This window comes from Montipora capricornis, chromosome 12 (assembly GCF_036669925.1).
Source record: "Montipora capricornis isolate CH-2021 chromosome 12, ASM3666992v2, whole genome shotgun sequence".
Taxonomy (NCBI): Eukaryota; Metazoa; Cnidaria; class Anthozoa; order Scleractinia; family Acroporidae; genus Montipora; species Montipora capricornis.
In genome coordinates this window covers 28,687,865-28,711,088 of record NC_090894.1, presented here as the reverse complement: position 1 = coordinate 28,711,088, position 23,224 = coordinate 28,687,865, and the positions used below count along the sequence as shown (strand labels likewise).

At 40.1% G+C, this 23,224-nt stretch overlaps 2 protein-coding genes across 2 annotated transcripts; both read right to left on the bottom strand.

Annotated features, from left to right (window-relative positions):
• Positions 1 to 950: 950 nt before the first annotated feature.
• Positions 951 to 2,205, bottom strand: LOC138025213 (high-affinity lysophosphatidic acid receptor-like). Its single transcript, XM_068872420.1, has one exon. It carries the CDS (start codon positions 2,059 to 2,061, stop codon positions 1,090 to 1,092), a length of 972 nt encoding a protein of 323 aa, XP_068728521.1. The 5' UTR covers positions 2,062 to 2,205; the 3' UTR covers positions 951 to 1,089.
• Positions 2,206 to 21,918: 19,713 nt separating this feature from the next.
• Positions 21,919 to 23,018, bottom strand: LOC138025610 (ocellar opsin-like). Its single transcript, XM_068872796.1, has one exon. It carries the CDS (start codon positions 22,876 to 22,878, stop codon positions 21,919 to 21,921), a length of 960 nt encoding a protein of 319 aa, XP_068728897.1. The 5' UTR covers positions 22,879 to 23,018.
• Between the last annotated feature and the right edge of the window lie 206 nt (positions 23,019 to 23,224).

Genomic DNA, 23,224 nt, shown 5'->3' with positions numbered 1-23,224 from the left:
TTAAGAATAATTAACAATTAGACCCGTAGCCCGCAAGGGCTACGGGTCAATAGCCCATGAGGCGAAGCCGAATGGGCTATTGACCCGTGGCCCTTGAGGGCGAAGGGTCTAATTGTTTTAGTATCACCCAACTAGTCGGACAGAAAAGGCAATAACAAAGTTAGCAAATGCAAGTTGAAGAAATATTTATTTGCGAATAAAACGAAAGGAAGCGTCACGCTTTTCGCTACTCGAGGACTATTAATAATAGTCCTCTAGTAGCGTAGCCAATCAAAATGCAGGATTTGCATTAGTCCACTAGTTGGGTGATACTAATTATGAATAGTAACAATGTAATGTATACAGGAATTTTTGTATAGATTTTACCTTTATCTATTTTATATAATAAGCAATTCAGCCTTAAGGCTGCTATGTATTATTGTTTAATAAACATCTATCCACATCTATCTAATTTTTGGCCCAAAAATCCTGTAAATTCCCTTGGTTTGTATCCCTATAATGCTATCTATATAATGCTATCCCGTATCCCGATAACCCCTAACAGGGCCTCATGACTCAATGATTAAATACAAGAGTTAAAATATATATGTTCATTTACATTGTAAAAGGCGTTTTTCAATGAAAAAATACCCTAGAACACCAAGGGTCGCCCCACTGCCTTGGTCAGGGGTACATGTTCCCTGGTTTTTGCCACCAGCTGGTTTTTGGTTGTTTTCATGTCAGGCTCTGCTACATTGCTTCTCTCTTTATAACAGAGTCGATGTTTAAATGTTTTTGTACCTATTCCAATGCACGGTAGCTTGGCTGGCCAAAGTGCCCATATATTATCTTCCTCCAGTGTCCGGTTATGCAAACTCTTAACACGATCATAACTCAACGTCCACTAAAAATGAGTGAAAATATAACAACGTCGGTGTTCAATGTTTCATTTTGAGATTGGCCTTGGTAACAAGGTTTATTATGCCTGAATTATTATCATATTGACGCAATTACGAAGACGACCTTGATTTCTCTTTTCGGCTTTTGAACCCGAGATTTTCTCAAAAGCAAAACCATCGATTTCAGTCCTCGAATAAACATAGTTTCGTTTTAGTCATTTGCACATAATAAACTCTTAACTCCTTCACGCAATTCATTCATTCTCCATAAATAAATAGCTGGATTAAGAGAAGGAGATAAGAAGCAAATCGATAGAGAAACATAAAACACTGCAAATGCTTCCAGGCAAGAAAGATTCTCGGCTCTGCTTAACACAAAAGCTATCCCTACGACAACTGGAGTTAAAGTGACAGAAAATAAAGCAAAAATGTATAACATAGACTTGACAGACCTCTTGTATTTAGCCAAGTTTATTGCCGGTTGTCCAAAATTTTGAGAAGATTGGTTCCCTTGAACTTGTTGCTGGTGCTGACGAATTATTCGATAAACTTTGTAGTAAGCAAATGACGTAATCAAGTAGCAGAGCAGTATAACCACAACATTGATAATAGTTAATGCCACACTTAACCATCCACGCCTCAAATGCTGCACAACATTTGACACTACAAAAAAAGCTGGAACGACTAGTAATAAAGCGACTGCAAGACAACGGCGGTGAGGTGTCATCATTAAGGACCGTCTGCTCATGTGTAGCCAGCGTTCAATGGACAACAGTGTTATAAGAATTAATTCGACAGTGAAAAAAAATGTTCCGCTCATGAGCCCAACATAAGTTACGATATAGCCATTTAAGTGTTTTTGAGCGTCTACTACACCTGACTCGTCAAGAAACAGAAAATAAAAAAGAGCCAGGAATGGTTGAGCAATGAGTCCTATGCAAAAATCACTGAGCGCCAAACCACTAAGAAGAACATATAGCCACGTCCTCTGAAATGTCCTTTTCCAAATTACTGCCAAGATCAATGCATTTCCCACCACTGCCACGGGGGACAAAATAAGGAAAACGATGCTGCTTGCGAAAATAATGGAAACATAAGTCTTGTACTTCATTTCGGTCGCCTCAGCAAAACAACAACGAAGGTCGAAGTTGTCCAATGAAAAACAACTTGTTCTGTTATACATGGCTACGGCTTAATGCTAGATCACGTTTTCTCACTTGACTTAAAAGCACTGTTGCTCGTTTGCATTGAAGAAAGATTATTCCTTTCGATTTTCGTTTCCTTTTGAGTCAAAGCAGGGTTAATTGGTCAAATTTCAAGCTGAAGGCAGGCAGCGAAGATTTACCTCCTAACGGCTGGCACGAGTACCGCCGATGGGGTGCGATTCTCAGGGGCAGCAAGCTTCAAAGTCTTTAGAATGGAGCTCCCAATGACTGAAGGGTATATTATATTTGATCTTTATGTGGAAATGCAGCATATTTACTTATTTGTTTATTACAAAACCTGCTGATTTGCTTTAGTCATATTTTTTTAATTCCAGCGGTTTTAATCATGTACTATAATTACAATTTTCTTGTAGAATTGTGTACCACTCTTGCAAAGTAATAAGTTATTTTAAGTTAAGAAGGTATTCCGTGAAGCCAGGAGAGGGATAAATAAATTGAAAGGTTCATTCTAGCAAAAGAATTAAGCGCAGAGTCTAGTTAAGTATCTTAGCGTTAGAGTTAATAATCTTTCCTTTTTGTTTGCTTGTTCCAAAGAAAAACCCCGATGTTTTGGGAAGAAAATAAAAATCATGCACTTGCAAATTTGTTGTGTACTTTTTTTATTACATCCGGCTTATCATGTAAATAATCCTTTATTGCAAAGAAAAAATACTGTTAATTTTCAAATAAATTATTTATGCCAATGACACAGAAAAACTGGACATTTCCGTGTTCTTGAATAAGACGGGTATGCGGATCATCAATAATTGTACAGAAAATGTTTTAAACCGACTTTTAGCTTGAAGTCAAGGAACTGCTCAACTTGCTCTCTGGGGTCGTGACTATTTCAAGAAGAATTCAGTAAAATTTCACTAAAAGGATACTCTCAACCGCTATTTCTCAAATCTTTTACTTTAAGGACCACCAACAAGAAGAAAGACATCAAAAGCAAGTGGTATTAAACTTTTTTAATTAACTTTGGATCACTCAGGTAAATTAAGGCATGGGTAAACAATGATTTAATCAAAACGTGATGGGGGTGGTCTAACTCGGAGCACTTACGCATTAGAAAGATGAAACTTTGCCAAACACATACAAGTGTTGCTCATGTTGTCACGTGACTGCACGCGGCCAGAAAACAATAAAATGTCTTTAGACAAAAATGGCAACACTTTTTGTTGCGAGTTATTAAACCGGACTGGTTTAGGACAATGTGTAATGCAAGCTTCCACAAAACTGTGCTTGGCCTTTTTTGAATTTTTTACTTTTTTTGAAAATAAACGGTTTTTTCAACTAGACCCAGTCCCCCAGGGCAGTTTTATCCCATCTTGACGCCTTCCTTTTACATATTTAACAAAGGCCAAGCACAGAAGTGATATACTAATCGGCCTTAACACTATGCAACCGGCAAAGCAATTGAGAGCACACGAAAAAGTGTTGCCGTTTCAAAAACAAGCTTTTTAAACAGATGGACGTCACGTGACCTAATTTGCATAATAAAAAATAATGAAATTGACTTAAACTAAAAATGTAAGCAGCTGACAAAGTTTTATATGTCTACATCTACAGCTGTAAGAGATAGACCACCCCCTCACTTTTGAAGTGAGCAAATTAAGGCAAATTGAGACCCATGCCTTAATTTACCTGAGCATTATGGGCAATAAGGTAATTTTTTTTTAGGATTTTTTATTATTATTTTGAAAAGATATACTTTCAGATAATAGTGCTTACGATTTCAACAGTAACTTAGGCTTACAATATCGTCATACAACAAAAACAGAGAAAGCGCTGCGTTTGTTTGACTGATAATGGACGGAAGTCAACAAATCCTGCAATCTGATTGGTTCCAGGAGCGGGCAGAATTTTCTCATCCAGCCTTGGTTGAGTGAGCTTGTATGATGACCTTAAATTTCCATTTTTTCTGACACCGAATCGGTTTACATACAAAAGTTACTTTTTATTAGACAAGAGGTTTGGAAATAGAATTCAAATAAAGTTATTTCTCTTAGAAACGTTCAGTTTGTAAGTCGCTTTAATACTACATTCGCTATCAAGCGCGGTGCGAGTCAACAATTAAAAAACTGATTTCAGAGAGGAAGGGAGAGAGAGAGAGAGGAAAAACATCAATAAGTTATTTACCAGCTGAGGGTCGGTCCGCACAGCGAAAAACTGTGACCTCGGTCTTGAAAAAGCTGCCCTCGGCCTGCGGCTCAGGTCAGCATTTTCAAGACCGAGGTCACAGTTTTTCGCTATACGCGGACCTCCCAGCTTGCAAATAACTTATAGTTATGCGCGAATGGAGGAATTAGGATACGCGGTCTGATCTGCTAGTTCAATACAAACAAGATTAAAACAGATGCTTGCAGCGCCACCTTCCCAATTCGAGGTAACTTATTAATAACCTGTAAAACTGATCTGGTTCTTAGCCTTCTGCTTCGACGCTTCTTTTATCCGTTATATACTTTATGTAGCTTCGTGATATAACTCAAGGCGAGAAATGAAGAAAATCTCACCGTAGGAAGATTTTGGCGTGAACGTCCTTAAGACGAAAAGGCATTTACAAAACATTTCCCATGACGACAGTTAATGATCAGTATACAGGGCCCTCCCATCTTGACGCAAAGGACAAAGCAAATGTTAAAGTCAGTCCTTACGTAAAGAAATATTTTTAATAAAGATTTGTTGACATGGTAAGTTAAAAGTTCCAAAAAGCGACAAAAAGGTACACATCAAGTTCACCATGTCAATTTTCTTCCCCTTTTAATTGGAAAAAAGAAACCGGAGGAGAAGAAATTCTTATTCACTCTGACTCTAGCATTATACTTGTCGCCATCTGCGATCGTTTTTCAAGGACAAACCTTTGCTTAACAGGTAACATATAGTAAAGTATATTTCCATTTCTTTCCGTTCGATCCTTTCCTGACATGACGAAGTACCTTCTCAAGATAACTCATGCATTCACTACTTGCACAAACCCATAATACACTTCTATTACCCCCCAAAACTCTCTCTCTAACCATAACTTGATATTAGAAAAATGGAAAGGTGATAAGAGATGTCAGTAATAAACCTGTGAATCATTGGCAAACAACGTTATGAATAAAGGACGCGTTATGTGACATTAATTCTAGTAGGGCAAATAATCATCGGAAAAAACATTCTGAAAAACAATAATATCGCATCCGTCTACGGAGGGTCGTGGTTTCAAATCCCATCTGGAGCTCGGACTTTTTGCGAGTTTGCAATGGATAGTTTTCACGTTACGTCATCGCGCCATGTTGATGTACGAAAACAAAAATATCGCTCATTGACTCCTTCAGTTGTTCGTCCTTCAGCAATTGTACGTTGTAGCATTGTTACCTGTGTTTCTAAGTCCTCTAGAGATCGGTTGCCAACCATCTACATATAATTCTCAGCATTCGCTCACTTGTTGAAACAATAAGCATTCTAAATTATTCTCCCGTGGCCTAATAAGATGAGTGCTTCAGTAAATCGACATTCCAGTCACCCATCACGAACACCGTTTTGTTCTCTTTGGAAATAATGCTAATTAACTATTCCACATCAGGATCAGAGTTATTTTAATTTTCGCACAAAAGGCCGGTAACTGCTGAATACCCTGTCACCTTTGTTAGCCATGACTTAAGACGAAAATGCATTTACAAAACATTTTCCATGACGGTTGTTGATGATCAGTATACAGTGCCCGCCGATCTTGACTCAAAGGACAAAGCAAATGTTAAAGCCAGTACTTACCTAAATAATTTGTTTTTAATAAAGATTTGTTGACACGTAAGTTAAAAGTTCCAAAAAGTGACAAAAAAGAACACATCAAGTTCACGATGTCAATTTTCTTCCCTTTTTAGTCGGAAAAAAAAACCGAAGGAGAAGAATTCTTATTCACTCTGACTCTAACATTATACTTGTCGTGAATCTGCGTGTGATCGTTTTTCAAGGACAAACCTTTGCTTCGTAACAGTAAGCATATAGTGACTTTATTATATAAACACCAATGAAATACCAAGTGAGCTTTCGAGCCAAAACAGGATATCTTCACACGTGAGGATAACATGTTATCCTCACTCGTGAAAAGATCACTGTGGCTATGGTTCCATATAAAAATCGCGCCTTTCGATGCCTTTCGTGAAATGATTTAGAATTTCATTTGTGTTTATATAATAACATTTTTTATCACTCGAAGAGAAATTTCCGTATCTCCACGCGGCCATGTAATATCCTCTATATATTTCAATTTCTTTCCGTTCGATCCTTTCCTGACATGACGCAGTACCTTCGCAAGATAACTCATGCATTAATTGGTATATACAGCTGCCACGATTTTTTGTGAGAAAATGGTACATGGGGTCTCTTCCAGTGACCAAGCTATTTTTAGAGGCACCTGATTGGCCGGTTGTGATGACGTAATGAAGTTTTAAACACTTGCGGCAGATTGCGCGGCAGTGGGAACGAAAACTTAAAATAGCTTTGAAAAACAAAACAATAGATTTTAAAAAACTATGATGGGGCATGGGGATCCATTCCCTCACCTATCAATTCTTTAACAACGTCATTAAGGACATTAGCATAAAAAAGCAGAAAGTGTGTGTCAGAACAAGGTCAGCCTCACTTTTCATTTAAAGGCCAGGTGACTAAGCACATAACTGTAAAAAGTTCTATTGAAATACAATTAAAGCTGTAAGAAAAAAGAGAAAATCAGCAGGTGTTGTAATAAATAAATATGCTTCATTTCCAAACAGAAAAAGAACAGATGTAATATACCCTTCGGTCACTGGGAATTCCATTTTAAAGACATACTGTGGATGAGAATCGTGCTCGGCAATACTGACACTAAATGCCAGGAAGTTAATCTTCGCTGCTTGCCTTTAACGCAAAGGTACGCCAGCTAGGGGGTTTACCCTACTTGGACTCAAAGCGAAAGGCGAAGAGAAAGGAAACATTTCTATTGAAGACAAACGAGAAAAATTGTTTTAAAGTGAGTAATCAAGCGGTGACCCAGCATTAAGCTAAGCCATGTGTACAAGATGGTTTTCTGTGGCCGACAACTACAACATTCGTTGTTGTGTCACCGAAGCGGCCGACATAAAGTATAACTCTTATGTTTCCATTATTTTCGCAAGCAGCATCGTTTTACTTGTTTTGTCCCCTGTGGCAGTGGTGGGAAATGTATTGATCTTGGCAGCGATTTGGAAAAGGACATTTCAGAGGACGTGGCTTTACGTTCTTCTTAGTGGTTTGGCGTTCAGTGATTTTTGCACAGGACTCATTGTACAACCATTACTGGCTCTTTGTTTTTTTCTGTTTCTTAACGAGTCAGGTGTAGTAGACGCTCCAAAACACTTAAATGCCTATATCATCATAACTTATGTTGGGCTCATGAACGGAACATTCTTTATCATGGTCGAATTAATTCTTATAACGCTATTGTCCATTGAACGCTGGCTACATATGAGCAGACGGTCCTTGATGACACCTCGCCGCCGTTGCCTCATAGTCGCTTTATTACTTGTCCTCCCAGCTTCATTTGCAGCTGCACAGTATTTGTCGCGTGATAGGTTAAATGTGGCCTTGACTATTGTCGCCGTTGTGCTTATGTTGCTCTGCTACTTGATTACAATTTTGGCTTATTACAAAGTCTATCGAATAATTCGTCAGCACCAGCAACAAGTTCAAGGGAACCAAAATTTTGGACAACCGGCAATAAACTTGGCTAAATACAAGAGGTCTATCAAATCTATATTATACATTTTTGCCTTATTTTCCGTCTCTCTGATTCCATTCGTCGCTGGAATAGCTTCAGTTTTGTCAAGTAGAGAGAATCTTTCTTGCCTGGAAGCATCTGCAGTGTTTTATGTTTCTTTTTCGATTTGCTTCTTATCTCCTTCTCTTAATCCAGCTCTTTATTTGTGGAGAATGAACGAAGTGCGTGAAGGAGTTAAGAGTTTATTCTGTGCAAGTGACTAAAGCGGAACTCCGTTTATTTGAGGACTGAGATCTACGGTCCTGCTTTGACGGTTGTCACTCTTGGCCGGGTTCAAAAGGAAACAAATTTAAGTGTCGGTCTTTATTGTAGTTGCCATCGCCTTAGTAGTTGCTTTACATCACTTTCTGTGCGGAATGAAAACCCGGCTGACTGAATGCCTCAATATAATCATTCAGGAATAATAAACCTACTTGTTACCCAACCCAATCTCAAAATGGAAGCATTGAACACCAGCGTTGTTATATTTTAATTCCTTTATAGCGGACGTTAAGTGAGTACATTTTGTCTCCATTACTCAACTGGACACTTGAGCAAGACGATATATGGGCACGTCGGCCAGCCAAGCTATCGTGCCATTTATTCAGCATTGGAATGGGTACAAACACATTAAAACATCAACTCTATTATAAAGAGAAGAGCCATGCATCAGAGCCGGACACGAAAACACCTACAAACCAGCAGGTGAAAAACACCAGGGAACGTGTACTCCCGACCAAGGCAGCGGTGCGACCATTGGGGCTCTAGTGGTTTTGTTTATTGAAAAACACTATTTACAATGTAAATGAACGCTATCGTATATAACTTAACGGAGGCATGAGGCTTTATTTCAGCGCGATACAAGAATAAACGAAGCTGGAGTTGTGTACGCGGCGAAGGCTGACCGTAGAGTGCCCAGCTCACACTCTTACAAACCGCGATCACTTGACACTCCAAGCGCTTGCCACTCTCAAACAGGCCTCTGCTACGTGCTGGCAAAATAGCAATTTACGCTGATAGCGATTATCACAAATTACATTTTTTCATTAAGAAGGAACGATCTTTATTCGAGGATCACAACCTTGGTTATGAGGGTAACTCGACGGATTAAATCTCCAACTGATATTGTGCCCATCACAAAGCCAGACTACAATACTTAGAATTCTATAAATAAAGAAAATGATGAAATATAGCATCTAGGAATACAAATCATATATAAATCATGATTTTCAGTGAAAAGCCGTTGACAACATTTATAAGGCGAAGAAAATGATGAAATATAATATCTAGGAATATAAATCATGTGTAAATCATAAATTTCAGTGACAAGCCGTTAACAACATTTATAATTACAAACCACACATAATAATGCGAGATGTTCAATTTTTTTTAATCTGGAATAGGTGTAAATAATTTATCACTTTTTGTAATTAAAACTGAATTAACATGGTAAACTGAAAGGAAATAACAATAGTACCCAACAAGAAAAAAAAATAATTTTCTCGATTCGGGCAAATAACATGGGGGTTTTATTTGGAGGGACAAATGATAGAAATCTATAATCTTTATTAAATCTGATTTCAACATATTTCAATGCAATGTCGTTGCCGGCTCAGAGTTTTCAAGATTAATTAATTAAACCTGTTTTTTTAATTTTTTCGCTTTTTGCAGTGGTGAAGTTACAGGGTTTCATTCAAGTTGTAGGTTTACTTCTAAATACTACCCTGCCACTAATTTGCATAAGAATATAATCTATTGTTTTCTGGATCATTCTCCAAACGAAAAAAAAAATGGATTGTATACAGCAGTCACTACGTTCGTTGTTTTGAGAACTTTTATTTGATTCAAGGGGAAGCTAAGTGAGCGCTCACTTCATTGATCAGTTCATTGATTGTTTGCGACCGCACCTGACTTCTGCGCCAGCCGGAGGGAAATAAATGGACCATTTCCAAGTTGCAGTTTCTCTCGGTTTCGAAGTGAATCTTTTTTGCTTAACCATTGAAAGGGAAATGACTTTGATTCATATAAGAACACGGAACTCATTTTCATTGGAATGATTGTGCACCAGGACTCGTTTTGAAAGTGAGGCATGCAATAACTTCGTATCCCGGATCCCATTAGTTTTTGGCCCAAATTTCCTGTATCCCGTTAATTCCCTTGATTTGTATCCCTATAATGCTATGTATATAATGCTATCCCGTATCTCGATAACCCCTGACAGGGCCTCATAACTCAATGTTTAAATACAGGAGTTAAAATATAACAACGCTGGTGTTCTATGTTCATTTACATTGTAAAAGGTGTTTTTCAATGAAAAAATACCCTAGAACACCAAGGGTCGCCCCACTGCCTTGGTCAGGGGTACACGTTCCCCGGTTTTTTCCACCAGCTGGTTTTTGGTTGTTTTCGTGTCAGGCTCTGCTACATTGCTCCTCTCTTCATAACAGAGTTGATGTTTAAATGTTTTTGTACCTATTCCAATGCACGGTAGCTTGGCTAGCCAAAACGCACAGTGACCGGTTGAGTAATGGTGGCAAATGTTTCATTTTGAGATTGGCCTTGGTAACAAGGTTTATTATGCCTGAATTATTATCATATTGACGCAATTACGAATAATTAATAATAATAATAATGTATTGATTTCTATAGCGCATTACCATGACGCAATGATCTAATGCGCTTTACAATCTTATACTATCAAAAAGAATTACAAGCATAATAATATTTACAATAAATAGTAGAAATAATAGCCTAATATCCTAACAATAAAAAGAATTATTCTAAAAATGCTTCTTTAAAGAGATGGGTCTTGAGATCTGATTTAAAACTATAGATAATAACACAGTTCCTAATAATAGCCGGTCATCGTTCCAAAGTTTCGGTGCCGCTACCTCAAAGGCGCGGTCACCGAGTGTCTTATAGGTCCTGCGAGATGTATGTAATCCGTCAAGGATGATGCCTTCCTGGCTACGTAAATTATATCTCCCCTGAGACCGGATACGTACAAGGCAACTAATGTATTCTGGAGCCAGCCCGTGGATAACTTTAAAAGCTATCAATAATATCTTGAATATTATGCGGTTATGGACAGGCAGCCAGTGTAATTGTTTTAACGATGGGGTTATGTGGCAAAACCTAGACTCTTCAAATATTAAGTGCGCTGCCGCGTTCTGCACCCTTTGCAGCTTAGCGGTCTGGTAGGCGGGAAGACCGCACAGAAGGCTATTACAATAGTCGACTTTACTCGTAACAAACGCGTGAATAAGCGTTTCTGTGGCTTCGTGTGATAGAAAGTTCCTTATCTGCCTATTGTTATGAAGGTGGAAAAATGCTGCGCTACAGGTCTTAGTAACATGCATGGCCATAGTAAAGTTCTTATCAAGATATAAACCTAAGTTCCTCACAGATGTGGAGGCAGCAACAGTCGCATCGCCAACCCTCAGATGGCTGATATTAGTTTTGCTAAGTTGTTGGCGCGTTCCTAACACTAAAAGTTCTGTTTTCCCGTCATTAAGCATGAGACTATGTTGGCGTGCCCATGACTTTATATTCACTACACAGTCCTGTATAACTTGAACTGCTTGCTCCTCGTTAACAAAGCTTGAGGGACTGAAGGAAACGTACTCTTGGAAGTCATCAGCATAGGCATGCACCGCAACAGGGGCGTGGTTACTGACAATGTCAAATAGGCCACTCACGTATATCTTAAACAGCAAAGGGCCTAGGCAGGAACCCTGAAGAACTCCCGAGTCAAGTTTGTATGTCCGTGACCTTGTGCCATCCAGAGTAATTCGCTGAGAACGACCCGAGAGATAAGAGCCAAGCCACGCAAGGACAGTACCCCCTACCCCCCAGTTTAGAGCGGACCACTCTAAGAAGCATGCTATGATTTACAGTGTCGAACGAGGCACTGAAATCAAGTAACACGAGTAGAGTGACCTGCTGACTATTCATATTAAGTAGGATATCGTTACGCACTTTTAACAATGTTGTCTCAGTGCTGTGGTACTTTCGATAGGAGGACTGATGTAAAGGGTAGAATCCATTTTCAAGCATATGTTTCTCTAGCTGGGTGGCAGTGGCAATTTTGCTCCTTTGTCTTCAATAGAAATGTTTTCTTTCTCTCGCTTCCATGATGTTTGGGTCTTGGACGGTTTTTGTGCCATGGTGAATATATATATATTTCAATATTTAAAAGTACATCTGGGTCATGGATTCCATTTGTCCGTGCGCTGTTCGCGGTGTCCACAATCCGGGGATCTCTGCAGGGAATTTGCTCTGCTCATGGACTCTGCTGTTAGGGCCCCAGGCCCTTGTGGCTAGCTGCCTACTCCGGCTCTTAGTTTCTAGTGACTTTTTTGTGCTTTTTAATTTGTAAATGGCGTGTGTTTTTATTGTGAATAAAGGCTGTTTTCATGAAAAAAAAAAAAAAAAAAAAAAAGCTGTGTGATTGTGTTTAATTGGCTTTTTTGTTTATTTTTTGGGTCCTGTCCTAAGTACCTGCCGGGAGGGAACGGCGTGGACCCAACCCTAAATTGGGTGTGCGCCATGTCCTTTCCCTCGTACCCTAATGGTCTGTTGGCGTACTTCCCTGAGGAAGTTTACCGTTACGTTGGCTTGTCGGTTGTCTTACCACAGTTGCTGGAGGCTGTTGACCAAGAAAAGCTAGTGGCTGTTCAGTTCCTGCGTGGTGGTCTTGTTCGGTTGACTTTTCAGGACACTGAATCTTGTGACGAAGTGATTCAGCGTGGCTTGTCTTTCGGTGAAACGCCTATTCGTGTTTCACATGCAGATGCGAAAGTTCGCTCCGTCCATCTTCGAGATCTTCCTGCAGAAGTATCGGACGATGATGTCTCCAGTTTCTTAAGTTCTTTTAGTAAAGTCCTTTCTGTTAAGCTTAGTACGTTCGATGGTTTTCCAACGCTCTACAATGGCAACTGTGTTGCGAAGATAGCCTTGGACAATGAAGTGCCGTATTTTGTTGGTGTTCATGATTTTCCTTGTCGTGCGTGGTATGCTGGTCCTCAATGTTCCGTCTGTCGTAAGTTTGTTCATCGTGCCTCATAAAACTGCCCTCTCTCTGGTCTGTGCCGTCGTTTTCATCAGCCCGGTCATTTGGCTAGGGAGTGTAGGCACGCCTGGGGCTCTGTTCTGAGTACGTTCTTCATTCTGATGATGGTGCTTCCATGGCATCTGATGTTGGAGAAACGGCATCTGGTGATGAGGAGGTTGCTGCTAAGGCTGCCCCTCCTCAACCCGGCCACTTTGTTCTGCACCTGCTGTTTCTACCTCGTCGTCTTCCGTGTCCGTGTCTCCTGCTAAAGTTTCTGGTCCTGTGTCTGTTTCTACTTCGCCGTCTTCAGTCTCCGTGTCTCCTGCTCTTGTGTCCACTGTTTCTACTCCTTCTACTCCTGCATCGCCTGAGGTTCCTTCTTCTGTTCCTACTGTTCCTGCATCGTCTGCTGTTACTTCTGATAGTAAACCTGTTACCTCAGTTGCTCCGTCTTTGGTTCCCGTTTCAAGGTCTTCAGTTGTTGTTCATCGTGATTGATTCATATCTTCTTTCTGCTCTAGGCAACTTCTCCCATGATGACGTGATCCGCATGTCTCCTGCTCGAGTTACTGACTTTGTTTCTCATGTGATAGAGAAGAATGGTTTATCTGTTGATTCTCATCAGTATATGGCTCGTTTTGTTTATCAAGTTCAGTGTAAGTTTTGTGTGCAACTACAAACTGGCAAGAAACCTATGAAGCGAGCTCCAGCTAAGATGTCAAAATGCGACGTTCCGCCTGCTGGCAGGCTGATCCGCCCGAGTCCTGTGCCTTCCGAGTGATCTTTAAAGGTGTTTGTTTTTCCCTAGAGAGACCTTTTTCGAGTTTATACTTTACTTCTTCTTATGATGATTGTAAATAGGATTTTTTTATCTTGTGAATAAAGGAGTTTGTGTTTTTCACGAAAAAAAAAAAAGGTGTCCATGGCTGCTAATTGACTGGGTGAAATGGTTGTGCGCATGCGTGATGAGTCGGCCACACCAGGTTGGTGTTAGCGTGTGTCACCTTGCTTTTATTGTAGCTTTTTCAAGACCGAGGTCACAGATTTTCGCTATACGGACCGACCGTTAGCTGGTAAATAACTTACCTTTTAATAAACAAGAGGTTTGGAAAAAGAATTCAAATAAAATTATTTCTCTTGGAAACGTTCAGTTTGTAAGTCGCTTTAATACTACATTTGCCATCAAGCGCGGTGCGAGTCAACAATTAAAAAACTGATTTCAGAGAGGAAGGGAGAGAGAGAGGAAAAACACAAATAACTTTTGCATGTAAACGGATTCGGTGTCAGAAAAAATGGAAATTTAAGTTTAGTTCATCATACAAGCTCACTCAACCAAGGCTAGGATTCCGCTCGTCGTGAGCGGGTCGGATGAGAAAATTCTGCCCGCTCCCCGAATCAATCAGATTGCAGGATTTGTTGACTTCCGCCCATTATCAGTCTAACAAACGCTGCGTTTTGTCGGCAAAATGGCCCAATTTTGACAGTTTGTGTAAGTAGACCTGTTTTTGTTTTGTGACGAGATTGTAAGCCTGAGTATCTGTAAGTATATTTTTTCAAAATAAATAAAAAATCCAAAACAAAAATTACCTTATTGCCCATAATGATCCTAAGTTAATTAACAAAGTTCAATACCACTTGCTTTTGATTTCTTTCTTCTTGTTGGTGGTCCTTGAAGTTAAAGATTTGACAAATAGCGGTTGAGAGTATGCGTTTAGTGAAATTTTATAATTCTTCTTGAAATAGTCACGACCGTAGAAAGCAAGTTGAGTAGTTCCTTGACTTCGGGCTAAAAGTCGGTTAAAAACATTTTCTATACAATTATTGTTCATCCGCATACCCGTGTTATTCAAGACACAGAGATCCTGTTGCGACGCAAATGTCCAGTTTTTCTGTGTCATTGGCATAAATAATTTATTTGAATATTAACAGTACTTTTTCTTTTTAATAAAGGATTATTTACATGATAAGCCGGATGTAATAAAAAAAAGTACACAACAAGTGCATGATGTTTATTTTCTTCCCCAAAACATCGGGGTTTTTATTTGGAACAAGCAAACAAAAAGGAAAGATTATTTACTCTAACTCTAAGATACTTACCTAGACTCTGCGCTTAATTATTTTTCTAAAATGAAGCTTTCAGTAAATGTATCCCTTTCCTAACGTGACGGAGTACCTTCTTAACTTAAAATAACTTATTATTTTGCAAGAGTGGTACACAATTCTACGAGAAAATTGTAATTAAAGTACATGATAAAAAAGGCTGGAATTAAAAAATATGATTAAAGCAAATCCGCAGGTTTTGTAATAAATAAATAAATAAATAAATATGCTGCATTTCCACATAAAGATCAAATATAATATACCCTTCAGTCATTGGGAACTCCATTCTAAAGACTTTGCTGTTTGCTGCCGCTGAGAATCGCGCCCCGTCGGCGGTACTCGTGCCAGCTGTTAGCAGATAAATCTTCGCTGCCTGCCTTTAGCTTGAAATTTGGCCCATTAACCCTGCTTTGACTCAAAAGGAAACGAAAATCGAAAGGAATTATCTTTCTTCAATGCAAACGAGCAACAGTGCTTTTAAGTCAAGTGAGAAAACGTGATCTAGCATTAAGCCGTAGCCATGTATAACAGAACAAGTTGTTTTTCATTGGACAACTACGACCTTCGTTGTTGTTTTGCTGAGGCGGCCGAAATGAAGTACAAGACTTATGTTTCCATTTATTTCGCAAGTAGCATCCCTTTCCTTGTTTTGTAACCCGTGGCAGTGGTGGGAAATGCATTGATCTTGGCAGCGATTTGGAAAAGGACATTTCAGAGGACGTGGCTTCACGTTCTTCTTAGTGGTTTGGCGTTCAGTGATTTCTGCATAGGACTCATTGTTCAACCATTACTGGCTCTTTGTTTTTTTCTGTTTCTTGACGAGTCAGGTGTAGTAGACACTCAAAAACACTTAAATGCCTATATCATCATAACTTTTGTTAAGCTCATGAGCGGAACATTCTTTTCCAATGTCGAATCAATTCTTCTAACTCTGGTGTCCATTGAACGCTGGCTACATATGAGCAGACGGTCCTTTATGACAACTCGCCGCCGTTGCCTGGCAGTCGCTTTATTACTGGTCGTTCCAGCTATATTACTAGTTTCAAATGCTGTGCAGTATTTGAGGCTTAGAAAGTTAGATGTGGCTTTAACTATTATCAATGTTGTGGTTATAGTGCTCTGCTACTTCATTTCGTCATTTGCTTACTACAAAGTCTATCGAATCATTCGTCAGCACCAGCAACAAGTTCAAGGGAACCAATCTTGGAAATTTTGGACAACCGGCAATAAACTTGGCTAAATACAAGAGGTCTGTCAAGTCTATGCTATACATTTTTGCTTTATTTTCTGTCACGACTGTCACTCCACTCGTCGTAGAGATAGCTTTTTTGTTAAGCAGAGCCGAGAATCTTTCTTGCCCGGAAACATTTGCAGTGCTTTATGTTTGTCTATCGATTTGCTTCTTATCTCCATCTCTTAGTCCAGTTCTTTATTTGTGGAGAATGAATGAATTACGCGATGGAGTTAAGAGTTTATTCTGTTCAAGTCACTAAACGGAACTACGTTTATTTGAGGACTGAGATCTACGTTCCTGCTTTGACGGTAGTCACTCTTGGTGGGGTTCAAAAGGAAACAGAAATTAAGAGTCGGTCTTCTTTATTGTAGTTGCCATCGCCTTCGTAATTACCTCACATCTCTTTCTGTGCGGAATGATAACCCCGGCTGATTAAATGCCTCAATATATAATTCAGGAATAATAAACCTACTTGTTACCCAACCCAATCTCAAAATGGAAGCATTGAACACCAGCCTTGTTATATTTTAATTCCTTTATAGTGGACGTTGAATGAGTGAGTGAGTACATTTTGCCTCCATTACTCAACTGGACACTTGACCAAAATGATATATTGGGCACGTCGGCCAGCCAAGCTACCGTGCCATTTATTCAGCATTGGAATGGGTACGAAAACATTTACACATCAACTCTATTATAAAGAGAAGAGCAATTCATAAGAGCCGGACACGAACACCCTTTAAAACCAGGAAGTGGAAAACACCGGGGAATGGTACCCCCGACGAAGGCAGCGGTGCGACCATTGGGGTTCTAGGGGTTTGGTTTATTGAAAAAAAAAAACACTATTTGCAATGTAAATGAAAGTTATCGTATACATCTTAACGGAGGCATGAGACTTTCATGATTTCCGCGTGATATAACAATAAACGAAGCTGGAGTTGTGTACACGGCGAAGGCTGAGATGACCGTAGAGTGCCCGGCTCACACTCTTACAAACCGCGATCACTTGGCACTCCTAGCGCTTGCCACTTTTAACCAGGCCTCTGCTACGTGCCGGCAAAATAGCAATTTAGGCTGATAAGGATTATCACAAGTTACATTTTTCATTAGGCAGGAACGATCTTTATTCGCGAGGATCGCAACCTTGGTTATGAGGGTAATTCGACGGAGTAAAGCTCCGATTGGTATTGTGCCCACCACAAGGACGGACTACAATAGGACGTTTTCAACCGACCTCTAGGGACACCAATAACAATAGAGACATGTACGACTTCTGGTGGACGAACAAAAGAAGCTAATGAAACATCTTTTGTTTTCGTCCACTAGCATGGCGGCGATGACGTCACGTGAAAACCTCCTATACTCAGAATTCTATAAATAAAGAAAATGATTCATGAATTTCAGTGAAAAGCCGTAAATTAACAACAATTATAATTACAAACCACGCACATAATAATGCGAGATGTCCAATTTTTTTTAATCTGGAATTTAAGTAAATAATATATTATTTTTTGCAATTAAAACTGAAAGGATTTAACAGTAGTACCCAACAAGAAAAAAAAATAATTTTCTCGATTCCGGCAAATAACATGGGGGTTTTATTTGGAAGGACAAATGATAGAAATCTATAATCTTTATTAAATCTGATTTCAACATATTTCAATGCAATGTCGTTGCCGGCTCAGAGTTTTCAAGATTAATTAACTAAACCTGTTGTTTCGCTTTTTTGCAATGGGGAAGTTACAGCCTTTCATTCAAGTTGTAGTTTTACCTCTAAATACTACCCTGCCACAAATTTGCATAAGAATATCATCTATTGTTTTCTGGATCGTTCTCCAAACGAGAAAAAAAGGGTTGTATACAGCAGTCACTACGTTCGTTGTTTTGAGAACTTTTATTTGATTCAAGCGGAAGCTAAGTGAGCGCTCACTTCATTGATCAGTTCATTGATTGTTTGCGACCGCACCTGACTTCTGCGCCAGCGATGGAAATAAATGAACCATTTCCAAGTTGCAGTTTGTCTCGGTTTCGAAGTGAATCTTTTTTGCTCAACCATTGAAAGGGAAATGACTTTGATTTACATAAGAACACGGAACTCATTTTCATTGGAATGATTGTGCACCAGGACTCGCTTTGAAACTGAGGCATGCAATAACTTCGTATCCCGGATTCCATTTATTTATGGCCCAAATTTCCTGTATCCCGTCAATTCCCTTGGTTTGTATCCCTATAATGCTATCTATATAATGCTATCCCGTATCCCGATAACCCCTGACAGGGCCTCATAACTCAATGTTTAAATACAGGAGTTAAAATATAACAACGCTGGTGTTCTATGTTCATTTAAATTTTAAAAGGCGTTTTCAATGAAAAAATACCTTAGAACACCAAGGGTCGCCCCACTGCGTTGGTCAGGGGTACACGTTCCCTGTTTTTTTCCACCTGCTGGTTTTTGGTTGTTTTCATGTCAGGCTCTGCTACATTGCTCCTCTCTTCATAACAGAGTTGATGTTTAAATGTTTTTGTACCTATCCCGATGCACGGTAGCTTGGCTGGCCAAAGCGCACAGTGACCGGTTGAGTAATGGTGGCAAATGTTTCATTTTGAGATTGGCCTTGGTAACAAGGTTTATTATGCCTGAATTATTATCATATTGACGCAATTACGAATAATTAATAATAATAATCATGTATTGATTTCTATAGCGCATTACCATGACGCAATGATCTAATGCGCTTTACAATCTTATACTATCAAAAAGAAATACATGCATAATGATATTTACAATAAATAGTAGAAATAATAGCCTAATATCCTAACAATGAAAAGAATTATTCTAAAAATGCTTGTTTAAAGAGATGCGTCTTGAGATCTGATTTAAAACTATAGATGCTAACCTAATAGTAGCCGGTACATCGTTCCAAAGTTTCGGTGCCGCTACCTCAAAGGAGTGGTCACCGAGTGTCTTATAGGTCCTGCGAGATGTATGTAATCCGTCAAGGATGATGCCTTCCTGGCTACGTAAATTATATCTCCCCTGAGACCGGATACGTACAAGGCAGCTAATGTATTCTGGAGCCAGCCCGTGGATAGCTTTAAAAGCTATCAATAATATCTTGAATATTATGCAGTAATGGACAGGCAGCCAGTGTAATTGTCTTAACAATGGTTATGTGGCAAAACCTAGACTCTTTAAATATTAAGTGGGCTGGCGCGTTCTGTACCCTTTGCAGCTTAGCGGTCTGATAGGCGGGAAGACCGTACAGAAGGCTATTACAATAGTCTACTTTACTCGTAACAAACGCGTGAATAAGTGTTTCTGTGGCTTCGTGTGATAGAAACTTCCTTATCTGCCTAATGTTATGAAGGTTGACAAATGCTGCGCTACAGGTCTTAGTAACATGCATGGCCATAGTAAAGTTCTTATCAAGATATGAACCTAAGTTCCTCACAGATGTGGAGGCAGCAACGGTCGCATCGCCAACCCTCAGATGGCTGATATTAGTTTGCTAAGTTGTTGGCGCGTTCCTAACACTAAAAGTTCTGTTTTCCCCTCATTAAGCATGAGACTATGTTGGCGTGCCCAGGACTTTATATCTGCTACACAGTCCTGTATGACTTGAACTGCTTGCTCCTCGTTCACACAGCTTGAGGGACTGAAGGAAACGTACTCTTGGAAGTCATCAGCATAGGCATGCACCGCAACAGGGGTGTGGTTACTGACAATGTCAAATAGGCCACAGACGTATATATTAAACAGCAGAGGGCCTAGAAAGGAACCCTGAGGAACTCCCGGGTTAGGTTGGTATGTCCGTGACCGTGTGCCATCCAGAATAATTCGCTGAGAGATAAGAGCCAAGCCACGCAAGGACAGTAACCCCTACCCCCCAGTTTAGAGCGGACCACTCTAAGAAGCATGCTGTGATTTACAGTGTCGAACGCGGCACTGAAATCAAGTAACACGAGTAGAGTGACCTGCTGACTGTTCATATTAAGTAGGATATCGTTTCGCACTTTTCAACAGTGCTGTCTCGGTGCTGTGGTGCTTTCGATAGGAGGACTGATGTAAAGGGTACAATCCATTTTCAAGCATATGTTTCTCTAGCTGGGTGGAAGTGGCAGATTCAGTGAGCTTCGAAACATATGCCAGGTTACTCACGGGGCGCAAGTTTGCCTTCGTCTGGTCCAAACCCGCCTTTTTCAGAATGGGGTGTTACTAAAGGTTCCTTCCACTTCTAAGCGAAATGACCCGACTGAAGCGAGGTGTTGATCATAGCGGTCAGTACAGGAGTCAGCTCGTCAATGTAATGAGTGACCAGAGTAGTTGGCATCGGATCCAGTAGGTAAGACTTTTGGCTGCGCGACAAATCAGACCTCTTACATCCTCTGGAGATAAGATGTTAAATTTTTCGAGCGAGACAGAACAGTTACCATTTTCGAGAACGTCATCGTCGACTGCACCCGAATTACCATCTAGGGCAGCATCCATCCGTGAGACTTTGTCAGCAAAGAAATCCCCAACTTCATTAGCCAGGGAGACAACATCAGAGCCAGGTGGCACAGTGAATGACCTCGGCTGGGATAGAAGAGATTTGGTAGCCCTGAACAACTTTACCTGATTATCACTGTTGTCCATTATGAAGTCAGAAAAGTAGCATGACCTGGCCTGATTTAAAACCAGTGATGCGTAGTTCTTTGTGCGCTTAAAAGCGACAAAGTGTTCGTGAACACCAGACCTTATATGTTGACAACTGTGACCCGAAATTTCTCATACTTAATAACGCTCTCAAGGTATTCAAATGAAGGTTCGTCGCTACCACGCACACGACTGACTGATAGGTTATCCATTTAGAAGATAGCAAGACCACCGCCTTTTCGACGTATGCGAGGCTGGTCCAGCAGCGCGTAACAGGACGGGGTGGCCTGGTTGCTAGCCGCAACATCATCTGGTGTGAGCCAAGTTTCAGTCAGACAAATGACATCAGATTTCATATCACAAATAAGCTCCAAGAGATCAGCACTTTTAGGTCTAACCGAACGCACGTTTACCAGGCTGAGAGTCATAGGCGTGTGCAGCCGGTTGCGGGATACAGGGTACCGAGACAAGGTTTCCTGTGTTGCGACATGATCGGGAAACCCTGGGTCTTAGCGGCTTTTGTGCTGAACCGGTAGAGCGGGAAACATGGTCCCTTGGGGTGGGGTTGAGCTTGAATACCAGATCTCCCTCCAGGGGCACGTGGAATGTAGCCACGGTGTTTGGATAATATACGCATGGCTGGCAGTGTCGTCTAATGCCGGAACGTGTCAAGAAAGCAATCGTCGGTCTTCTTTTGTAGTCGATGCAAATTACGCTTGTTTTGCTGTAGGCCCATGAAGAGCTCGGCAACATATTCAAGTCGTATGGCGCTACATTTGTGTAAAATGCTCCAGAATTGGACCAGAAGTTACATCCTAGCCAGCTACAATTGCTCGCATAGTTTTCTCTGCGATGTACGACGTTGGAGAGGACGAGAATTTGCCAAAAACGCGCAGCATGTTAAAGCGTGTCTGCACAACATTTACCACATAATTGGACGAAGACGACCATGATTTCTGTTTCCGACTTTTGAACCCGACATTATTCTCAATATGAAAAGCAAAACCATCGATTTCAGTCCTCGAATAAACATAGTTTCGTTTTAGTCATTTGCTCAGAATAAACTCTTAACTCCTTCACGCACTTCATTCATTCTCCATAAATAAATAGCTGGATTAAGAGATGAAGATAAGAAGCAAATCGATAGAGAAACATAAAACACTGCAATTCCTTCCAGGCAAGAAAGATTCTCGGCTCTGCTTAACAAAAAAGCCATCCCTACGACGAAAGGAGTTAAGGTGACAGAAAATAAAGCAAAAATGTATAACATAGACTTGACAGACCTCTTGTATTTAGCCAAGTTTATTGCCGGTTGTCCAAAATTTTGAGAAGATTGGTTCTCTTGAACTTGTTGCTGGTGCTGACGAATGATTCGATAGAGTTTGTAGTAAGCAAATGACGTAATCAAGTAGCAGAGCAGTATAACCACAAAATTGATAATAGTTAAAGCCACACTTAACCATCCACGCCTCAAATACTGCACAACATTTGACACTACAAAAAAAGCTGGAACGACTAGTAATAAAGTGACTGCAAGGCAACGGCGGTGAGGTGTCATCATTAAGGACCGTCTGCTCATATGTAGCCAGCGTTCAATGGACAACAGTGTTATAAGAATTAATTCGACATTGGAAAAGAATTTTCCGCTCATGAGCCCAACATAAGTTATGATATAGGCATTTAAGTGTTTTTGAGTGTCTACTACACCTGACTCGTCAAGAAACAGAAAATAACAAAGAGCCAGTAATGGTTGAACAATGAGTCCTATGCAAAAATCACTGAACGCCAAACCACTAAGAAGAACGTATAGCCGCGTTCTCTGAAATGTCCTTTTCCAAATCGCTGCCAAAATCAATGCATTTCCCACCACTGTCACGGGGGACAAAATAAGGAAAACGATGCTGCTTGCGAAAATAATGGAAACATAAGTCTTGTACTTCATCTCGGCCGCCTCAGCAAAACAACAACGAAGGTCCAAGTTGTCCAATGAAAAACAACTTGTTTTGTTATACATGGCTACGGCTTAATGCTAGATCACGTTTTCTCACTTGACTTAAAAGCACAGCTGCTCGTTTGCATTGAAGAAAGATAATTCCTTTCGATTTTCGTTTCCTTTGAGTCAAAGCAGGGTTAACTGGCCAAATTTCAAGCTGAAGGCAGGCAGCGAAGACTTATCTCCTAACAGCTGGCACGAGTACCGCCGACGGAGTGCGGCAGCAAGCAGCAAAGTCTTTAGAATGGAGTTCCCAATGACTGAAGGGTATATTATATTTGATCTTTATGTGGAAATGCAGCATATTTATATATTTATTTATTTATTACAAAACCTGCTGATTTGCTTTAATCATATTTTTTAATTC

Coding starts and splice junctions, on each gene's coding strand:
- LOC138025213 (XM_068872420.1), bottom strand. CDS start 2,061: ATGTATAACAGAACAAGTTGTTTTTCATTGGACAACTTCGACCTTCGT.
- LOC138025610 (XM_068872796.1), bottom strand. CDS start 22,878: ATGTATAACAAAACAAGTTGTTTTTCATTGGACAACTTGGACCTTCGT.